This window comes from Carettochelys insculpta, chromosome 2, assembly GCF_033958435.1.
Source record: "Carettochelys insculpta isolate YL-2023 chromosome 2, ASM3395843v1, whole genome shotgun sequence".
In the NCBI taxonomy this organism is placed as follows: domain Eukaryota; kingdom Metazoa; phylum Chordata; order Testudines; family Carettochelyidae; genus Carettochelys; species Carettochelys insculpta.
This window is the reverse complement of record NC_134138.1, coordinates 72,614,463-72,630,133: the sequence shown is the minus strand read 5'-3', so window position 1 is coordinate 72,630,133 and position 15,671 is coordinate 72,614,463. Positions and strand designations below refer to the sequence as shown.

Genomic DNA, 15,671 nt, shown 5'->3' with positions numbered 1-15,671 from the left:
TTAAGACTGTCTAGCTGATCTGGGAGGGTTGTTCCCAGCAGTAGAGTAGTCAAACCCATAATTAGGTAGCATCAGCTATAGGTATCAGATGCCAATCTTTAGGTGAAGCCTACTTAGCAGCATGATGTACAACCTGCTGCATCTGCTTTCCTTCAAATGAGCAGGGAGAGAGGGTTGAAGGCCAAAGCTCATCTGGCATTAGAATGCACACACCCCTGTGGGGTGCCAGATACTCTTTTCTAGTTTTGCTTCAGCATAGCCTTCCACCAAAAAGCTGGGAGTGGGAGTGAATCAGCCAGTGCTGCTTCAATCACAGAACACTAGAAGTCATAGAGTCCAGTCCCCTGCCCTCATGGTAGGACCAACCACCACCTAGACTGCTTTGGCCCCAGTGTTGCTTTATAGACAGCACTGAAACTAACCCAGCTCTATTTCACAGTACTTCCAAAGTGCAGGTGCTGATTTAAGTGCCAGTCACGATGCCTCCAGCTAGCACCACTACTCACTGGACAAACTGAGTCCTATAGTGGGCCAGTGCTACAGCAACTGATAACTAAGGCTAAGATTTAAGGGTACTTTCAGTTAAAAATCACAGCCAGGTGACGAGCATGGAGCTTCTGACTTTCACTCAATAAACACCCTTCACTAAAACCTGACAGCTCTGGGAGGGTTCCCAGTTATCCCCCACACTGTGTGGGTTGACTTCCCCCACATGCCAGCTGCTCTGAAGTTATCCAGGGTGGTCCTGGGCCTGCTGCTGCTCTAGCTACCCCAAGGCCAACTGCATTATCTGCTGCAAAAGCAAAACCAAAACCAGGGACAACAGCCAGGGGCCATGCCTGAGGAGCTGCCCAGGAGGCCATGGGGTCAGGCATACTAGTCACTGTGGTTTATGAAAATCCTGGAAGCCATGCGCCATTACAGAATCTGCAACTTCAATGGCAACACTGCAGCATTCATAGAACTGCTCTGCAGGACCCATTGATTGGCATAGACACTTGGAAAAAGGAAGGATGGCTTCCTGCAAGGGTCTGAGACAAAAATAAAAGGAAGCATAATCTCACCCATCTCCCATCAACATAGGATTGGTAGGGGGCTTCAGAAATAATTGCACCTCTTTTCTACACATCTCATACCCCTGACCTCTCAGTGCTGATGAACCTGAACACATCGCCACAACAAATCTTGGACACCATGTGAGTACAGAGCCTGTTGAGTCTAATGACCACTTTGCCAGCAGCTTTTTGCTGCTGCTCTCAGATACCACTCCTCAGGGCTAATCTGGTACACTCTTGAGCACCTTCCACACTGAGAGATGGTTCCCCTCCTAGTTGAAACAATTTAGCAAAACTTTCCATTAATCTGTGTTGAAGGTTTTGGGCAAAATGTTCCCCAGCTTTAGCCATGGAATCCCTTACCAGACTACCCACTGTTATAACCTTGATACTCCAGGGTTCAGCTCTAACTTGACCCTCTTTGGAGGGTACAAAAATGTATAGTGTCAGGTGACAGTTCAGTTAAAAATTTCAGTGGTAAAACACACTCCTGCTGGCCCTGGGACATCATCTAGGACTTTTTACAGGCACATTCCTATTTACAGAGCAGCCCTGTACACAGTGCATGAAATTAGCAAGCCCTAATATTTGGACTTCACTTTCACTCTCAGATGAACATGGACATCTGGCATCTCAGACAGTGGTGTCCAATAGTAATTGAAGGATCACCACACTTGTGGTTGTCATCCTTCTGTATTCACCACAGCCCTCCCCCTCCCTCAGAGACAGCCACCCCCAGCCCCACCCCACTCTAACAATCCCCTCCCTCAGGGAGTGGCACCCCCCCACTCCTACAATGCCCTCCCCCCAGAGCAAGGAACATATATCCCCTTCCCCTTCCAACTGCCAGTGACTTGCTGGAGCCAGAGGCAAACCATGCTGGGCTGCAGCTGCAGCCACAGGAGGGAAGTAGCTTCAAGCCAAAGCTGCAGGAGTCACGCCAGGGCAACAGCTGCATGAGGAGCTGCTGCCGTTCTGTCACATGCTTGTCCCACCAAGCAGTGGGGCAGGTGCATAGAGGACACTCCACCTGTGCTGTTCTTGGGAGCCATATTTTATGACACAGTAGTGTCCAGTTTGCCATAGGTGGTGACTGGCAAGTGTACTGGACACTGCACATCTAAGGAATTCCTCATCCACTGTTCATCTATGAGCACTGCTCACTAATTACTCCCCACTGAGAATATAGAGGCCCTCACATAAGAGCAAGGTTACTGTTCTGAGTCATTTCTGCAATCACTTTTAGCCACATGCCCATCTACTTTGTTCTACAGAACATTAGGACTCTAGTTGGGAGGGTGATATTCTCTTGTATGGAGTAGAGGAATATCACCCTCCTATCTGAACACGCATTGGCTTCTCCAGTGTCCAAACTGGATATGGTGGCTCTGCAGCTGAGCACCAGGAGGCACCAATTCCACCAGTGTGAATACGCCAAGGCAACTGGAAGGCAGTTATTGGTAAGTAACCTCTCTTTCTCCCACCTTCCAGTTCTCCCTTTGTGAAGGAGAAACATCTATTCTTTGTGGGACCTACTGCAGCTGCGGAGCACAATTTGGTCTTGCAGGTGATGAAAGTATGACAGCTGCCTCAGATATAGACATTTTCTGTTCATGACCAAGGATTCCTTGTCTTTAAAGACAAGACATTGGAGGTTCTACTATACTAGGAAGAAGGTCAGGTATGGAAGCCAGGAGAGACTCTTAAGAGTGGTAGGGCCAAGTGAATATCACATTGTTCCCTTCTAATAAATTTATAAAGAGCACAGAGGTTTGTGAAAGGCCTTTTGCTTAGAAGTTGCCAATTAAAAAACAATGCACCAGGTGTTATGAATATGGCTCTTGCGGAAATGAGAAAGGTTTGCTTTACTAAATACACACTACCCCTTTGATGCAGTTCAAATAGATCACACAGTGCCTGCAAGTTAATCTCTTTAATTACAGAAAAATAAATCATCTCAAATTAAGACAAGCATTTTCAAGTTGAGACAATATGACAGCCATAATGAAATTCAAACAAAAATATTACAGTATGGAAATTACCATACAAAAGCTTTTAATGAAGTCACCATAAGCTAAAAAGCCTTAGCTAACAAAGCTATTTGGTTGAACTTCAGGAGCCATCATTGTACAAGGGTAAGTTCCCATACAAAGTTCAGTTTGAAATACACTCGAGTTTGTCTAAACATCCAGAGGGAAAAGGCACTTAATATTGCAGTTTCCAGAACATGATTTGTTTATCTTCCCCTCCTGTGATAATACTGCTGCATTGTTCATTCATCCACATACATGTTACAGCACCTGAGACAAACAGATAATTGAATTGTGTGTTAGGTACAAATATGAAAGGAACATCTGACAAGTGTGTGAACAAGCCAGAGAATAGAATTTTAAAAATAAGTTTGCAGGAGGCATTTGATGGGTATTTTTGATTAAAATTAATAGCATTTAACAGCACCACCTTAAATTTCTCTTGCTTGAGCATGTTCAGAGAGGATCAGCGATAGAGGGATCTCATTTTATCTCCAGCACACTGCATATGCTTAGTCTTTTGAACTGGATGAATCAATTTAGCCCCCAACATTTCTACTATGGTCAACTTGAGAAGGCTGGGCCTACACTAGAAAGTTTTGTTAACAGAAGGGGCTTTCTGTCGGGATAACTCAGGGAGTATCTACACACAAAGCATTCTAGATAGTAACAGAGAGGGAGCTGTGCTAGTCTATATACTATCAAAACAAAAAAGCAGTTAAGTAGCACTTTAAAAGACTAACAAAATAATTTATTAGGTGAGCTTTTGTGGGACAGACCCACTTCTTCAGACCATAGCCACACCAGAACAGACTCAATATTTAAGGCACAGAGAACCAAAAGTAGTAATCAAAGTTGACAAATCAGAAAAAAATTATCAAGGTGAGCAAATCAGAGAGCAGAGGGGCGGGGGTTGGGGGGGGGAAGTCAAGAATTAGGTTAAGTCAAGTATGCCAAAGAGCCCCTATAATGTCCCAGAAAATTTGCATCCCGGTTCAAACTACGTGTTAATGTGTCAAATTTGAATATGAAAGAGTTCAGCAGCTTCTCTTTCTAAAGCAGACTGAAAATTCCTCTTCAATAAGATGCAAACTCAAGTCATTAACAGAGTGGCCCACTCCATTAAAATATAGACTAACTGGTTTGTGGATCAGGAATGTTTTGATGTCTGTTTTGTGCCCATTAACTCTTTTGTCTGAGAGAGTTTGAAGTCTGTCCAATATACAAAACATCTGGGTATTGCTGGCACATGATGGCATTTATGATATTAGTTGAGGAACATGAGAATGTGCCAGTGATTCTGTGAATAACCTGGGTTAGGTCCAGTGATGGTATCTCCAGAATAGATACGTAGACAAAACTGGCAGCAGGCTTTGTTGCAAGGAAAAGTCCCAGGACTGGTATTCCTGCGGTATAGACTATGGCTATTGGTTAGAATCCTCATAAGGTTGGCAGGTTGTCTATAGGAGAGAATAGGCCACTCACCTAGGGTCTTCTGGAGTGTGGCATCCTGATTAAGGATAGGTTGTAGGTCTTTAATAATTCGTTGCAGAAGAATTTTCAGTCTGCTTTAGAAAGAGAAGCTGCTGAACTGTCTTTCATATTCAAATTCGACACATTAACACGAGGTTTGAACCGGGATGCAAATTTTCTGGGACATTATAGGGGCTCTTTGGCATACTTGGCCTAATTTAATTCTTGACTTCCAACCCCCCTCCCCCCCGCCCCTCTGCTCTCTGATTTGCTCACCTTGATAATTTTTTTTCTCTCATTTGTCAACTTTGATTACTGTTTTTGGTTCTTTATGCCTTAAATATTGAATCTGTTCTGGTATGGCTATGGTCTGAAGAAGTGGGTCTGTCCCACGAAAGCTCACCTAATAAATTAAATTATTTTGTTAGTCTTTAAAGTGCTACTTGCCTGCTTTTTTGTTTTTAAAGCATTCTGTCGTCAGAGTCGTGACAGAACTCTGCATTTGCCTTGGCAGTATTATCCCTCAAAAATTTGAGGCATAACAACGTCAGACTACTGTTGACAGAAGTGCAGTGTAGACACTTCTGTCAACGGAGAGGGCTTCCGGTTGCCAGGAAGCCCCCTTTGCAGAGCTGCCATTCCACTTTGTCACCCAAGGGCAGTGCAGTCTGGTAGTTCTCTGTCGACAGAGCAAGTGTGTAGATGCAAATCTGTTGACAGATGTTCTGTCGATATTTCCCTGTCGACAGTAACATCTGTCGACAGATGCTTTAGTGTAGACAGCCTAAGAGTTTTGTTTTAGCTCAACTTTCAGCACTCTTAGTCTGTGCCACTTGACCCATTTCTTGTATTTTAAAATACAAGCTGGGATTTCACACAATCCTACAACAAACTTCAGTGGGAATGTAGGGCCAGAACCCTTGTGTATTCCAAGATTCCATCCCTGATACAGAGCTGCATTCTAGAATTAAACTATTATTAAAATGCAGTTTCCAGCGCTCAGGCTAGCTATGGAAACGTAAAGACAAATTAAATGCAAGATGGTGTCTTGAGGCCTTTAGAGATCCTGAAACACGATTTTGGCAAACTAACACACAAACCTTAAAGCGTAGAGATTGTAAAATGGAACTTCACATAGAACTAAATATATGGGCTTTTGACAGATTTCTTAAAATTAAGTTTTTATTAAATGTGTGAAAAGAAACCTTGGACAGAACTGGGACTAAGATCCACAAAGGTGTTTAGGGTATTGCTATGCTCAACTTTCAAATTTCTAGAAAAATACTGAAACAATGGGCCCGCAAAGCCTGAATTAGGTGCCTCAGCTCACTATACACGACAGGGAGATAGAGAATGGGATCCATAAAAGGCAACATGCTAGGTGATGAGCTGCACAAGCCTGTACAGAGAAGGTGCCAGGAAGGGCTTATCTTCAGTCCCATCTTTTCCATGAGTTAGATTCCTAAATCCAGGCTGCAGGGAGGCATCTTTCTCTGCCTGAGACCCATAGCCAGGACCCTCTCTGAGTCAGGCAGCTTAGGTGCCAAAGTCCCTTTTTGCTGCCATGAGTTAGGTGACCACCTCATTCCACACAAAGCAAGAGAAGGAAGAGAACCTCCCTCATGGCCATTTTCCCAGTGGTTAGAACACTCATCTGGGATGTAGCAGATCACAGAAAAGGGGTTATCCCCTTCAGTTGAGTGCTGAAGCCAGTGGACCATATAGCCACTCTCATACATAGTCTGCAATTCCCCTCACTGAATCACTCACTGGTGTGAAAAATTTACACCCTTAGCACTAGAGTTAAGCCAGTCTCCGACATAGCATTCTGGCACTTGGAGAAGCGAGTTATTGATAGTGAAGTAAAAAATCTTCCATTCCTGTAGCGCTACAACGCTATAGCTACAGTACTGTAGCCATGTCACCCATAGTGTAGACATAACCTCACTTCCTCTGGCCCAATTCATGTTAATTATTCAAAACACTGAATTTAAGTGGAACAGATTTAATAGGAGAGTCTTACTTGAATCTCCAACTGCTCTGGGGAGCACCCCAGCCATTGTGCTAAAGGTTAAAAGAGGGTCCATGTTCGGGTTATTGTGTGTGTAATGAGGTTACTCTGAGCATGTCTATCCATGCAGATAATATAGACCAACGCCTATTTTCCCCTATTTGTGGGTAGTACTGGGGCCTCGGCAAAATATAAGTGTTTGGATGCCTAGAAGGAGGCAGCATGAAGCACAGGTTCAGAGGTAACATTTACAACAGCAGTTTAGGGATTGAGTGAATTTATGGCACCACTGTTGGGGATTGGAAATCTGGGACTCAGACCCATAAAACTGGGGTGTAGGCACCCAAGCACCTTTGCATATCTGGCCCTAGGAGATCTCACAGCACTCCACACACACCTGTATGTCCTTTGATTCTTTCAATAACTTTTCCCGCAAGAAGGTCCCAAACCAATAATTCACCAGACTGGCTTCCTGATAGGACAGTATGTCCATTCCATTTGAAACACCTGCAAAATAATTCAGTAACCATTTATCCCATTTGCGCTAAGAAGTGTCTTTGGTTATTTAAAACACTCCTACCTGTTAATTTAGTCCATCACCTATGCATAAAAGAAAGGAGTTCTACTTAGTACTGAGGTCATAGCTTCTGTATGAATTAAGCAATGACAGAGTGGTGCAAGGGTAACAGGAAAGTTTTAAAAACTAACTAAACTGGTTGCTGATCGTTTAAACCACATATTACATTGCTCTATGTTCTGAAACAGTACAGCAATCTGAGCAGAGAGAGGTGGGAAAGGTGGCCCTTCAAATTAAAATGAATCTTCTTCAGAATAAGGTAATAGGGCTGACACTTCTATAGCTTTTGGTACTAACAAGTTTTGAATCAAAGATATTTCACCGTTGCTGAACACACAAGCCCACAGCTATGAACAGTAGCAGTTATCAGTGTCAGCTGTCACTAATTTTACTGAAAACTACAGGTGCTTAGGCATGTGTGAAAGACAAGTCATTTAAGTGCCATGCTGTAGCTTTGAGAAACTGGCTGCCACAAATAATGCACACACAATCCCGGGCTCTGCATTCTGATCTGTTGATACATTCATCTCTTGATAAAACAACCCCATTTCTCCTCAATAAGAGATGCCTTCGAAGGGTTCAATATTTGTGCCATTTCCAAATTCCTTTTGGGCATTTGATGCAAGCATCAATGTCCACATCCTGCCCCCTTTATAATTCAGAGACATAATTCTATCAATTATCCATACAACCACAGTAGTTAGATGGAGGTGGGCTTCACACACAAGCTTTTGTCAGCATTACCTCTGTGGCTGCTCTGAGGCCATAGAAGAGATGAGCATTCCAGTCTGCACATCTATTACTTTAAAATAGCCATCTTCTCCTGTGCTGAGCAGATGTCTGCTGTCTATACAAAAATTAAGTGAATTAAACACGTACATGCATAGCTAATATTTCCAGTGGTCAAAGGAAGGAATTATGACTAACATTGCACATTAGTTAGGCATGACAGAAAACATCCTGCTTTAATTAAAAACAGTTATTCCAAGTTATGTCTCAAATAATGAGTAAGAAAACCTTCGCAAAAAAGAAGCAATTTATAACTAGTCCAGAAAACAGTATTCTACCATCAAATACAATCCTGAAAAGTACTGATAAAACTTGGAGAGTGGAGATTAGTGTCTGATTATAACTGAAGATCTAAAGCCTACAGATATCACAGAACCATGGAAATAGAAAATGTAATAAGGAGTGGCCATGCTGGGTCAGACCAAAGGTCCATCTAGCCCCGTATCCTGTCTTCCAACAGAGGCCATTTCCTTTTGCCCCAGAGGGAGTGAACAGAACAGGTAATCATCAAGTGATCACTCTCCTGTCATCCATTTCCAACCTCTGACAAAACAGAGGCCAGGGACACCATTCCTATACATCTTGATTAATAACTGTTGATGGACCCAACCTCTATGAATTTACCTAGCTCTTTTTCAAACCCTGTTAAAGTCCTGGTCTTCAAAACCTCCTCTGGTAAGGAGTCCCACAAGCCTACTGTGCACTGCATGAAGAAAAACTTCTTTTTGTTAGTTTCAAACCTGCTACCCATTAAATTTCATTTTGTGATGCCTAGTTCTAATGTTATGGGAAAAAATAAATAACTTTTCCTTATTCCTCTAGCAATTCTCATCTCTCTCAACATCTGCATATAAGAAAAAACAAACATACCAGGACTAAAAGCAGCATCATATACGGTCCCTGAATGACATGAAAGTTGGTGCAACATTGTGGCAGCTGTAACATCCCAAATACTAATGGTGCCTTCTTTGGTTCCGGATACCAGTATTGCATTTGCAGCATTTAGGCTGATAGTATTTACCTAGACAATTAAGTACTATGTTATTCGTTTACTCAAGCTCTCACAAGTGCATTCCTGATAGACCTTAAGTGTTCGCAGCCTAGATCCCTAAGTATCCAATTATTACCTACGTTGATTACATATTTTTATATAAAATCATGGATTTTTTTAATAAAAAAAAACCGAAATCTTTACTTCACCATTGCCAACAATGTGCCAACAGGAAATGGAGGGGAGGCATGTCATAAATGAAGTTTTAAGCAGATTTATAACCATTGTTTTTCCTTGCAGAATCAGAAACTGGAATTGACATTTATGATCTTATCCAGTCAGATGACTGATTACATTTTACATTTCATAAATCAGAAATGTATTCTAGACTTGCTGTGGTTAAACCCTGGCTTACACTTGTGCAAACCATCTTTTTTGATATCCTTGGATGCTAGTGGTAAATATTACCAGGGATTGTTGCCTCCTGGTGGTGTATAAATAAATCCACTGAGAGGTTTAGGAAAAGTAAAGTAATGCAAATGTTCTAAATACTTTGCAAGAATGATGTCAGAAGTTACAAGATTTGTATACATTTATTTCCCAGTATTGGTTCATATTTAATTGTTAATGGAATGTTTGAGCCAAATACATACAATGTATTCAGATAGTCACAGTGGCTACATCTACACAAGAGGGTTTTTCCAGCAAAATTGGGCTTTGGTCAGAAAAACCTGCAGCACACACACACGCAAAATGTGCTTTGTCAGCAAAACCTGGCATATCTGTTGGCAGCATTATATCTCTGCATGTTCAGGTATAACACCTTTCTTGACCGTTTCCTGCTGACAAAACAGCCATGCAGACACTGTGGGGCCCTTCTGTCAATACACAGGGCTTCCGATTCACTAGACAGCCCTGTTTGCAGAGCTTCCTGTTAGCTGTTCTGTCAAGAGAGGGCCAGGCAGTCTGGCTGCTCTCTGGTGGCAGAGCAGATTGCTCTTTCAATCTGCTTCTATGTGTAGACACAATCTGTCGACAGAAGTTTTGCCAGGAAATCCCTTCTGACAGTCACTTCTGTTGATGGAGGCATCTCATGCAGATGTAGCCAGTGGTATTTATAACAATATATCATAGCAAAATATAAAATATAGGAATCAAGTCAGACTTTTCCCTAAAAACCTTAAATAGACAAATTTAGTAGTTGTATAGCAAGCATTAGGATCCAAATACTTCAGACAAGTTTGTTCTGATTTGCTGAAAGAGCCCATGAATCCTGTTGCACACAAGTAGCGCCAAACCAATAATAAAAAAAACAAAAACAAAAATAACCAAAACCACACATCTGTTTATACAACCTTTTCGCTATCCAGAAGTGGAAACTTGAACTAATTCTTTTCAGAGAAATGTATTTGGAGTTTGCTTTCACATTGCCCTTAATCCATTCTATTCCCTCCTAGTCTTGTGATAGCTAGCACTGGGAAGCCTTTTGATGAATGGTACACTTAACTCAGTTTTTTCACTGTAGTTGGTTTATGGCAGATCTCTTAAAACCTTAACTACATTATTAGAATTAATGTGTCCATCTGCATACTCACACTAACATCATGTTCTAACTCAGAAAGCAATTCAAAATGATGTCTTTTGGTGCCCAGGACCTCTGCAGGAACACAGCGCCACACCTAGAATACCAACATTCGTTTGTTTAAACAAGCATGAGGACAAGTCTTCATGTTAGCTTTTTTATTACCTAGTGTTGTCATTGCAAGGTAGGTTGTTTACGCTAACTAAAAGCTGTACAAAAGTCAGCTTCCTCCTTGTTTCAAGTTCAGAATTTTTTTTCCTCTTGTGTGTTTCGGTTTCAATATTAAACCTGGCTGCCAAAAGTTCTAAGCTTTCTTAACAAGCACAAAGAACTTACTTTATAACAATTAAAAACAGTAGCAGCAGCATATTCCACTCATCTAACCAGAAGCATCCTCTGCCCACTGAGTAAGAAAATGGAACAAAACACTCCCACCCTGAATCGGTCAGGCAGTGAAGACCTTCAAAATCTGGGGGGGCATGCAAAAGTGATGCCAATAGCCCCCTCTCTTAAAACAAATGTGTTTAGGGGGAGGTCTCTGATTTTAAACTATAGGAGAATCAGAAGGAAAGATGAGCCTTTCAACAGGCAGATCTCATCCAGTTTAACAGGTCATAGGGCAAAGCCTACACCTTAATTTCCACTCAAAACACAACAGGTACTCAATGCAGATCACTGAGCATTGGCATTATTGCAAGATTGTCTGTTCAAGTAATGCATTAGCTTTACCTTTCGAGTGGATTTCAGTTACAGGATATTACAGTAGTTTTCAACCTGTGGTCTGGGGACCCAACGGGTTTGCAGACTACGTCTAAGAGGTCCACAAAGGTTGTCATTACCATAGAACAGAGGTTTTCAAAGTGGGGATTATGTATAAGATTTCCAAAACCACCTTCTTTTGAAACCATTTAGAGGTCCACAAATGAAAATGGTTAAAACCACAGGGCTACTATATAAATGAGATAAAGACACAATTACAGCAATTTTTGTTAACAGGACAGCCACTATCACAACATCTGGAGTACCCTACAACTACCTTTGTGCAAACCATGGAGTATAAATAGTAAAGCAGCTGACGTACAAACCTTTACAGTGGAGTCCCAAGATGCAGAATACAAGCAATTGTCATGCCAACAGATCTTGCTGATGGCATCATCATGTCCCATTAGGGTGTCTTGCAGTCTTCCAAATGCAACTGAATAAAAATAGCTATCAGGAAAAAAAGTATTAGTTATGAGAATACTGCTTTTTAGAGAGTAAATTTTTATAGATTATCAATAAAAAATGGTTTCCATAATTTCTAAGTAACAGAGAGAAATCTGTTAAAAATGTGGGAAAAAATTAAATGGATTCGTGATAGGGACATATTTCTATATCCTCAAAAGACATTTCATAAAGCATAGTTACCAAAAACAGTATGATTAAATGTAACCACAAACGAAATACACACATATGATTGTCCCACGAAGAGCTTATGACAGTGGTATCTCCTGGTAAGATTAAACAAGATGACAAAGCCTACAACAAAAGAGAAAATAAAGCTAGATAACGTAGAAGTTACTTATAGTGCAGTAGCACATATTTGGAAATAAATCCACAAACCATTATTACAGCCTATGCATTTCACATTCTCTTAAAATAAAAAACCGACTTTCCAGTTCTGCAGCTATCTATCCACTGGAGATACAGCAAATACTGAACAAACTTAAAACCATGAAAGCAAATAGGAGCTTTCGCACTATACACAGGCTGCCGAAGCGACGTGCTAACTACCAGTCAAAGAAGGGGACTTTTATGAAAAGGGGTGTGAAAGGGTATTCTCCAGGCAGCGTTTAAGTGAAAAAGCAGCCCTGATAACTCTGAAACAAGCCAAGGATATCTACAGTTTAAGAAAGGACAGTGCTGTTAGGGCTAAGACCTTCGTCTACGCTAGCTTGTCCTTCGCTATTTGCTGCAGTTATACTCCCACAACACTACCAGCAACAGTGGGAGAATTTGGGTAGTTCTGTTGCTGGTGGTTTTATTGCCCTTTGCTCTACAGCTGCTCTAAGTACGAATAGGTACCATAGTGGCAGAAAGGCAGGTGAAGTCTCTACTAGGTCTTCCACCCTTTCTGCAACATAGCTGCTCTACACCCATAGGAGACTAAGAAAAATGTCAGTGTAGACATGGCCCATTAATAAGAGAAACTGGCACCTTGCGCAAGGCCAAACCAAAAAAACTACTAATTAAAAGCAAAACAGCCGCCTTCGTCAGCAATAGCAGCAGCCTAGTCAATGCTCTAGTAGAGGACCAAGGAAGACAGACATGTCCTCTCAAGGATCCCCTCACAAACCCTGACGTAGGGGTGTGGAGAGCACGTAGTGTTTCAGATTTCTGACAGCACTGCTGACCTTAGGATCTCAGCGACAAGCTTATCGAATCTAGGCCAGGGCGGGCAACCTGCAGCCCCTGGGCTGGATCCAGCCCACAGCTTGCCTTGAGCTGGCCCATGATTCTCAGGGCTGCCCCTCCCTAGAAGTGGGAAGCTGGCACTAGACCCCCAGCCCCACGGGGCAGTGCGGAGGGAGAGAGGGAGCGGAAGCCCCAAACCTCGTGGTCCAGAACAAAGCAAAACAAGCAACCCGCCCATGGGCTCTGCCCGGCCTGGTGAGGAAGCGGCTCTGCGCCAGAAGGGTAGCTCAGAGAAGCTTTGTCCCCTGCCCTGGCTTGATGGCTCCACGCCGGTTTCGCCTGTTGGCTGAGATTCCTGGACAATGGGAGTGATGGAGGGGCAGAGACTGCAAACTAGCACGAGGGAACGTGGAGTTGTACCAGGCAGGTGCTCCCATCCCACACACCCTTCTCACTCCTACATTCCTCCTTCTGCCCATATCCTACACTCCCTGCCCCCAGCTGCACACTCCCTCTCAGCCAGGCTCCACATCCCACTTTCTGCCCCACAGCTGCATACACCTCCCATCAAGACCCCACCTCCCACCCCATTCGTCCCCACACCCTCCACCCCCACTTCCACATCCTACCTCCTACCCAGACCTGGAAACCCCACCACCTGCCCACTCACACCAACCCAGACCCTCACCACCCCAGCCAACTCCGCAGCAGCCCCCTCCCATGCACTGAAACCCTCATTTTGGCCACGCCCCAGAGCCTAGGGAGCCCCATAAAATCTGGTAACCTTGGGACCCCAGAACAATTAATCCAGCCCTGAAGCCCTGAGTCTTGGTGCCCCCTCTCCCCTCACCCACTTCTCACTTGTGTGGCATCAGCTGATTTTTCTGTGGGTCACTGACCCCCAACCCAAACAAAGTTTCCCTATCCCAGATCTAGGCAGACAGTCCTCCCATCAGATGGTCTCAGCTGCGTCACAAATTTTATGTTGGGTCCCAGGGCAGCCAAACCTGGGCAGAAACAAGCTGTGCTGTGCTTCTTCAGAGGCACAAGACAGAACCTCGCCCCACACTGGCAAATTATTCAAGCAAGAGCGATGGCAGAAGGCTGGAGAGGGAAGGAAACCAAGGTAATCCTGGCATTACATTGCTATATGATTGACAAGGGACATATTGCTGAGTGTAGCTTTCAGGAAGGCTTCCCTTCAAATACTCACCATGTTTGAAAAGGACACGCTTCTTTGCAGTGTTTTTGATTCTTTAGAAAACATCTTCAGGGTTGAATCTAACGCAAACATTAGGGAAGTAATTATGAAGACAAAACAGGACTGTATTGCAATACTCTAGACTAATAATTTTTGCTCCTGTATGAATATTCAAATATTTAGTTCTAACAGCAGGCAAGGGATGCATAAACTGCTTCTATAAAGCCCCTATAAGAGGGCCAGGCATTGTAGGCTATATTAAATGCAGAAACTGTTGTGTATGTTTCTTTCTGAACTCTGAAGAAACAAATGAGGAAGGTGAGCAGGGAGTTGAAGTGAAAAGTCCAGGTGTTTTATATTCAAAGGGAACTCAAGATAACTCAGGTATGTTGAAGGTGTAACCTTCAAACATTCTGATTTATTATTTATCATTTGTATTTTAATGTGCAAGACAAGCCAGGATGTTTAAGGCATATAGCTCCCAATCGAATTCACACTTCTGTATGCTTATCAAGCAGATCTAGTAATCATAAGAACTCGCAGACTCCCGAATTTTAACTTAATCCGGCATCCATCCTTTGTCCACTTAATTAGCATTCCATCCCCTGATCTCTCATTTGACACTCATTCCTTGAAATCGATTTTTTAAAAATCAATCTTCTACCACAAAATTTACATTAGTCTGAAATTCAGGACCAAAAATCATCTGCTTTCTTCCACTGACATGTTTAGATGTCAGGTATCTTGTGAGCCAATACGACTGCAAATGGTATCATTGTAACATTAGAAAGGAGATGTTACCAACATTATCAGTTTCTTGGTGCCTGGGAAGTTTTCATTATACAACTTCAACAAAGCGGTTTTACAGGGGTTCTAAGTATGTTAAATCTAAGACAACACACACATTGTAGTGTGGTATAGTTTTAACAACATTTGTTTGGCATGAGATGGATAAGCAAATATCCAAAAGTCATTCAGATAAGAAACTTTTACATCATATTAGACTACTGTTTGGTCATGTCTACACTAGCCCAAATCTTCGAAATGGCCATGCAAATTATCCAAAATTATCCAAAGTATCCATGCAAATGGCCATTTCAAAGATTACTAATGAGGCGGTGAAATGCATATTCAGCACCTCATTAGCATACCGCTGGCCACTGCTCTGCGAAATTGCAGCTTTTCGCTACCACACAGCTCATCCAGACAGGGGTCCTTTTTGAAAGGACCCCAGGAACTCTGAAATCCCCTTATTCCTCTCAGCAGATGCCTGAGTCTGCACATGAAAGCTTATGCTCTAAAATACCAGAAGATAGGAATAAGGGGATTTCGAAGTTCCCAGGGTCCTTTTGAAAAGGACCCCATCTGGATGAGCCACGCGGCAGTGAAAAGCAGCAATTTCGAAGGGCCGTGGCTGGCAGCATGCTAATGAGGCTCTGAATATGCATTTCAGTGCCTCATTAGTAATCTTCGAAATGGTCATTTGCATGGCCATTTCGAAGATTTGGGCTAGTGTAGACGTAGCCTTGAAGATTTTAAAGGCTGTATCTACACACAACAAGAAGTCC

At 42.7% G+C, this 15,671-nt stretch overlaps 1 protein-coding gene across 2 annotated transcripts in view; it reads right to left on the bottom strand.

Annotated features, from left to right (window-relative positions):
- Positions 1-2,973: 2,973 nt before the first annotated feature.
- NSMAF (neutral sphingomyelinase activation associated factor) overlaps positions 2,974-15,671 on the bottom strand; it is a 64,358-nt gene continuing 51,660 nt past the window's right edge. Inside the window, exons 24-32 of one of the 2 annotated variants that reach the window (XR_012644431.1) lie at positions 14,116-14,183; positions 11,959-12,026; positions 11,594-11,717; positions 10,522-10,605; positions 8,806-8,956; positions 7,891-7,993; positions 6,967-7,076; positions 4,571-4,650; positions 3,302-3,355 (exon numbers count right to left, since the gene is read on the bottom strand). Coding sequence is in view for 1 of the 2 variants with exons in the window: in XM_074987159.1 (XP_074843260.1) it covers positions 3,261-3,355; positions 6,967-7,076; positions 7,891-7,993; positions 8,806-8,956; positions 10,522-10,605; positions 11,594-11,717; positions 11,959-12,026; positions 14,116-14,183 (803 nt within the window). In the remaining variant the exon portion in view is untranslated. Of the gene's footprint in view, positions 3,356-4,570; positions 4,651-6,966; positions 7,077-7,890; positions 7,994-8,805; positions 8,957-10,521; positions 10,606-11,593; positions 11,718-11,958; positions 12,027-14,115; positions 14,184-15,671 lie in introns of both variants that reach the window. The other variant, XM_074987159.1, reaches the window with a different exon arrangement.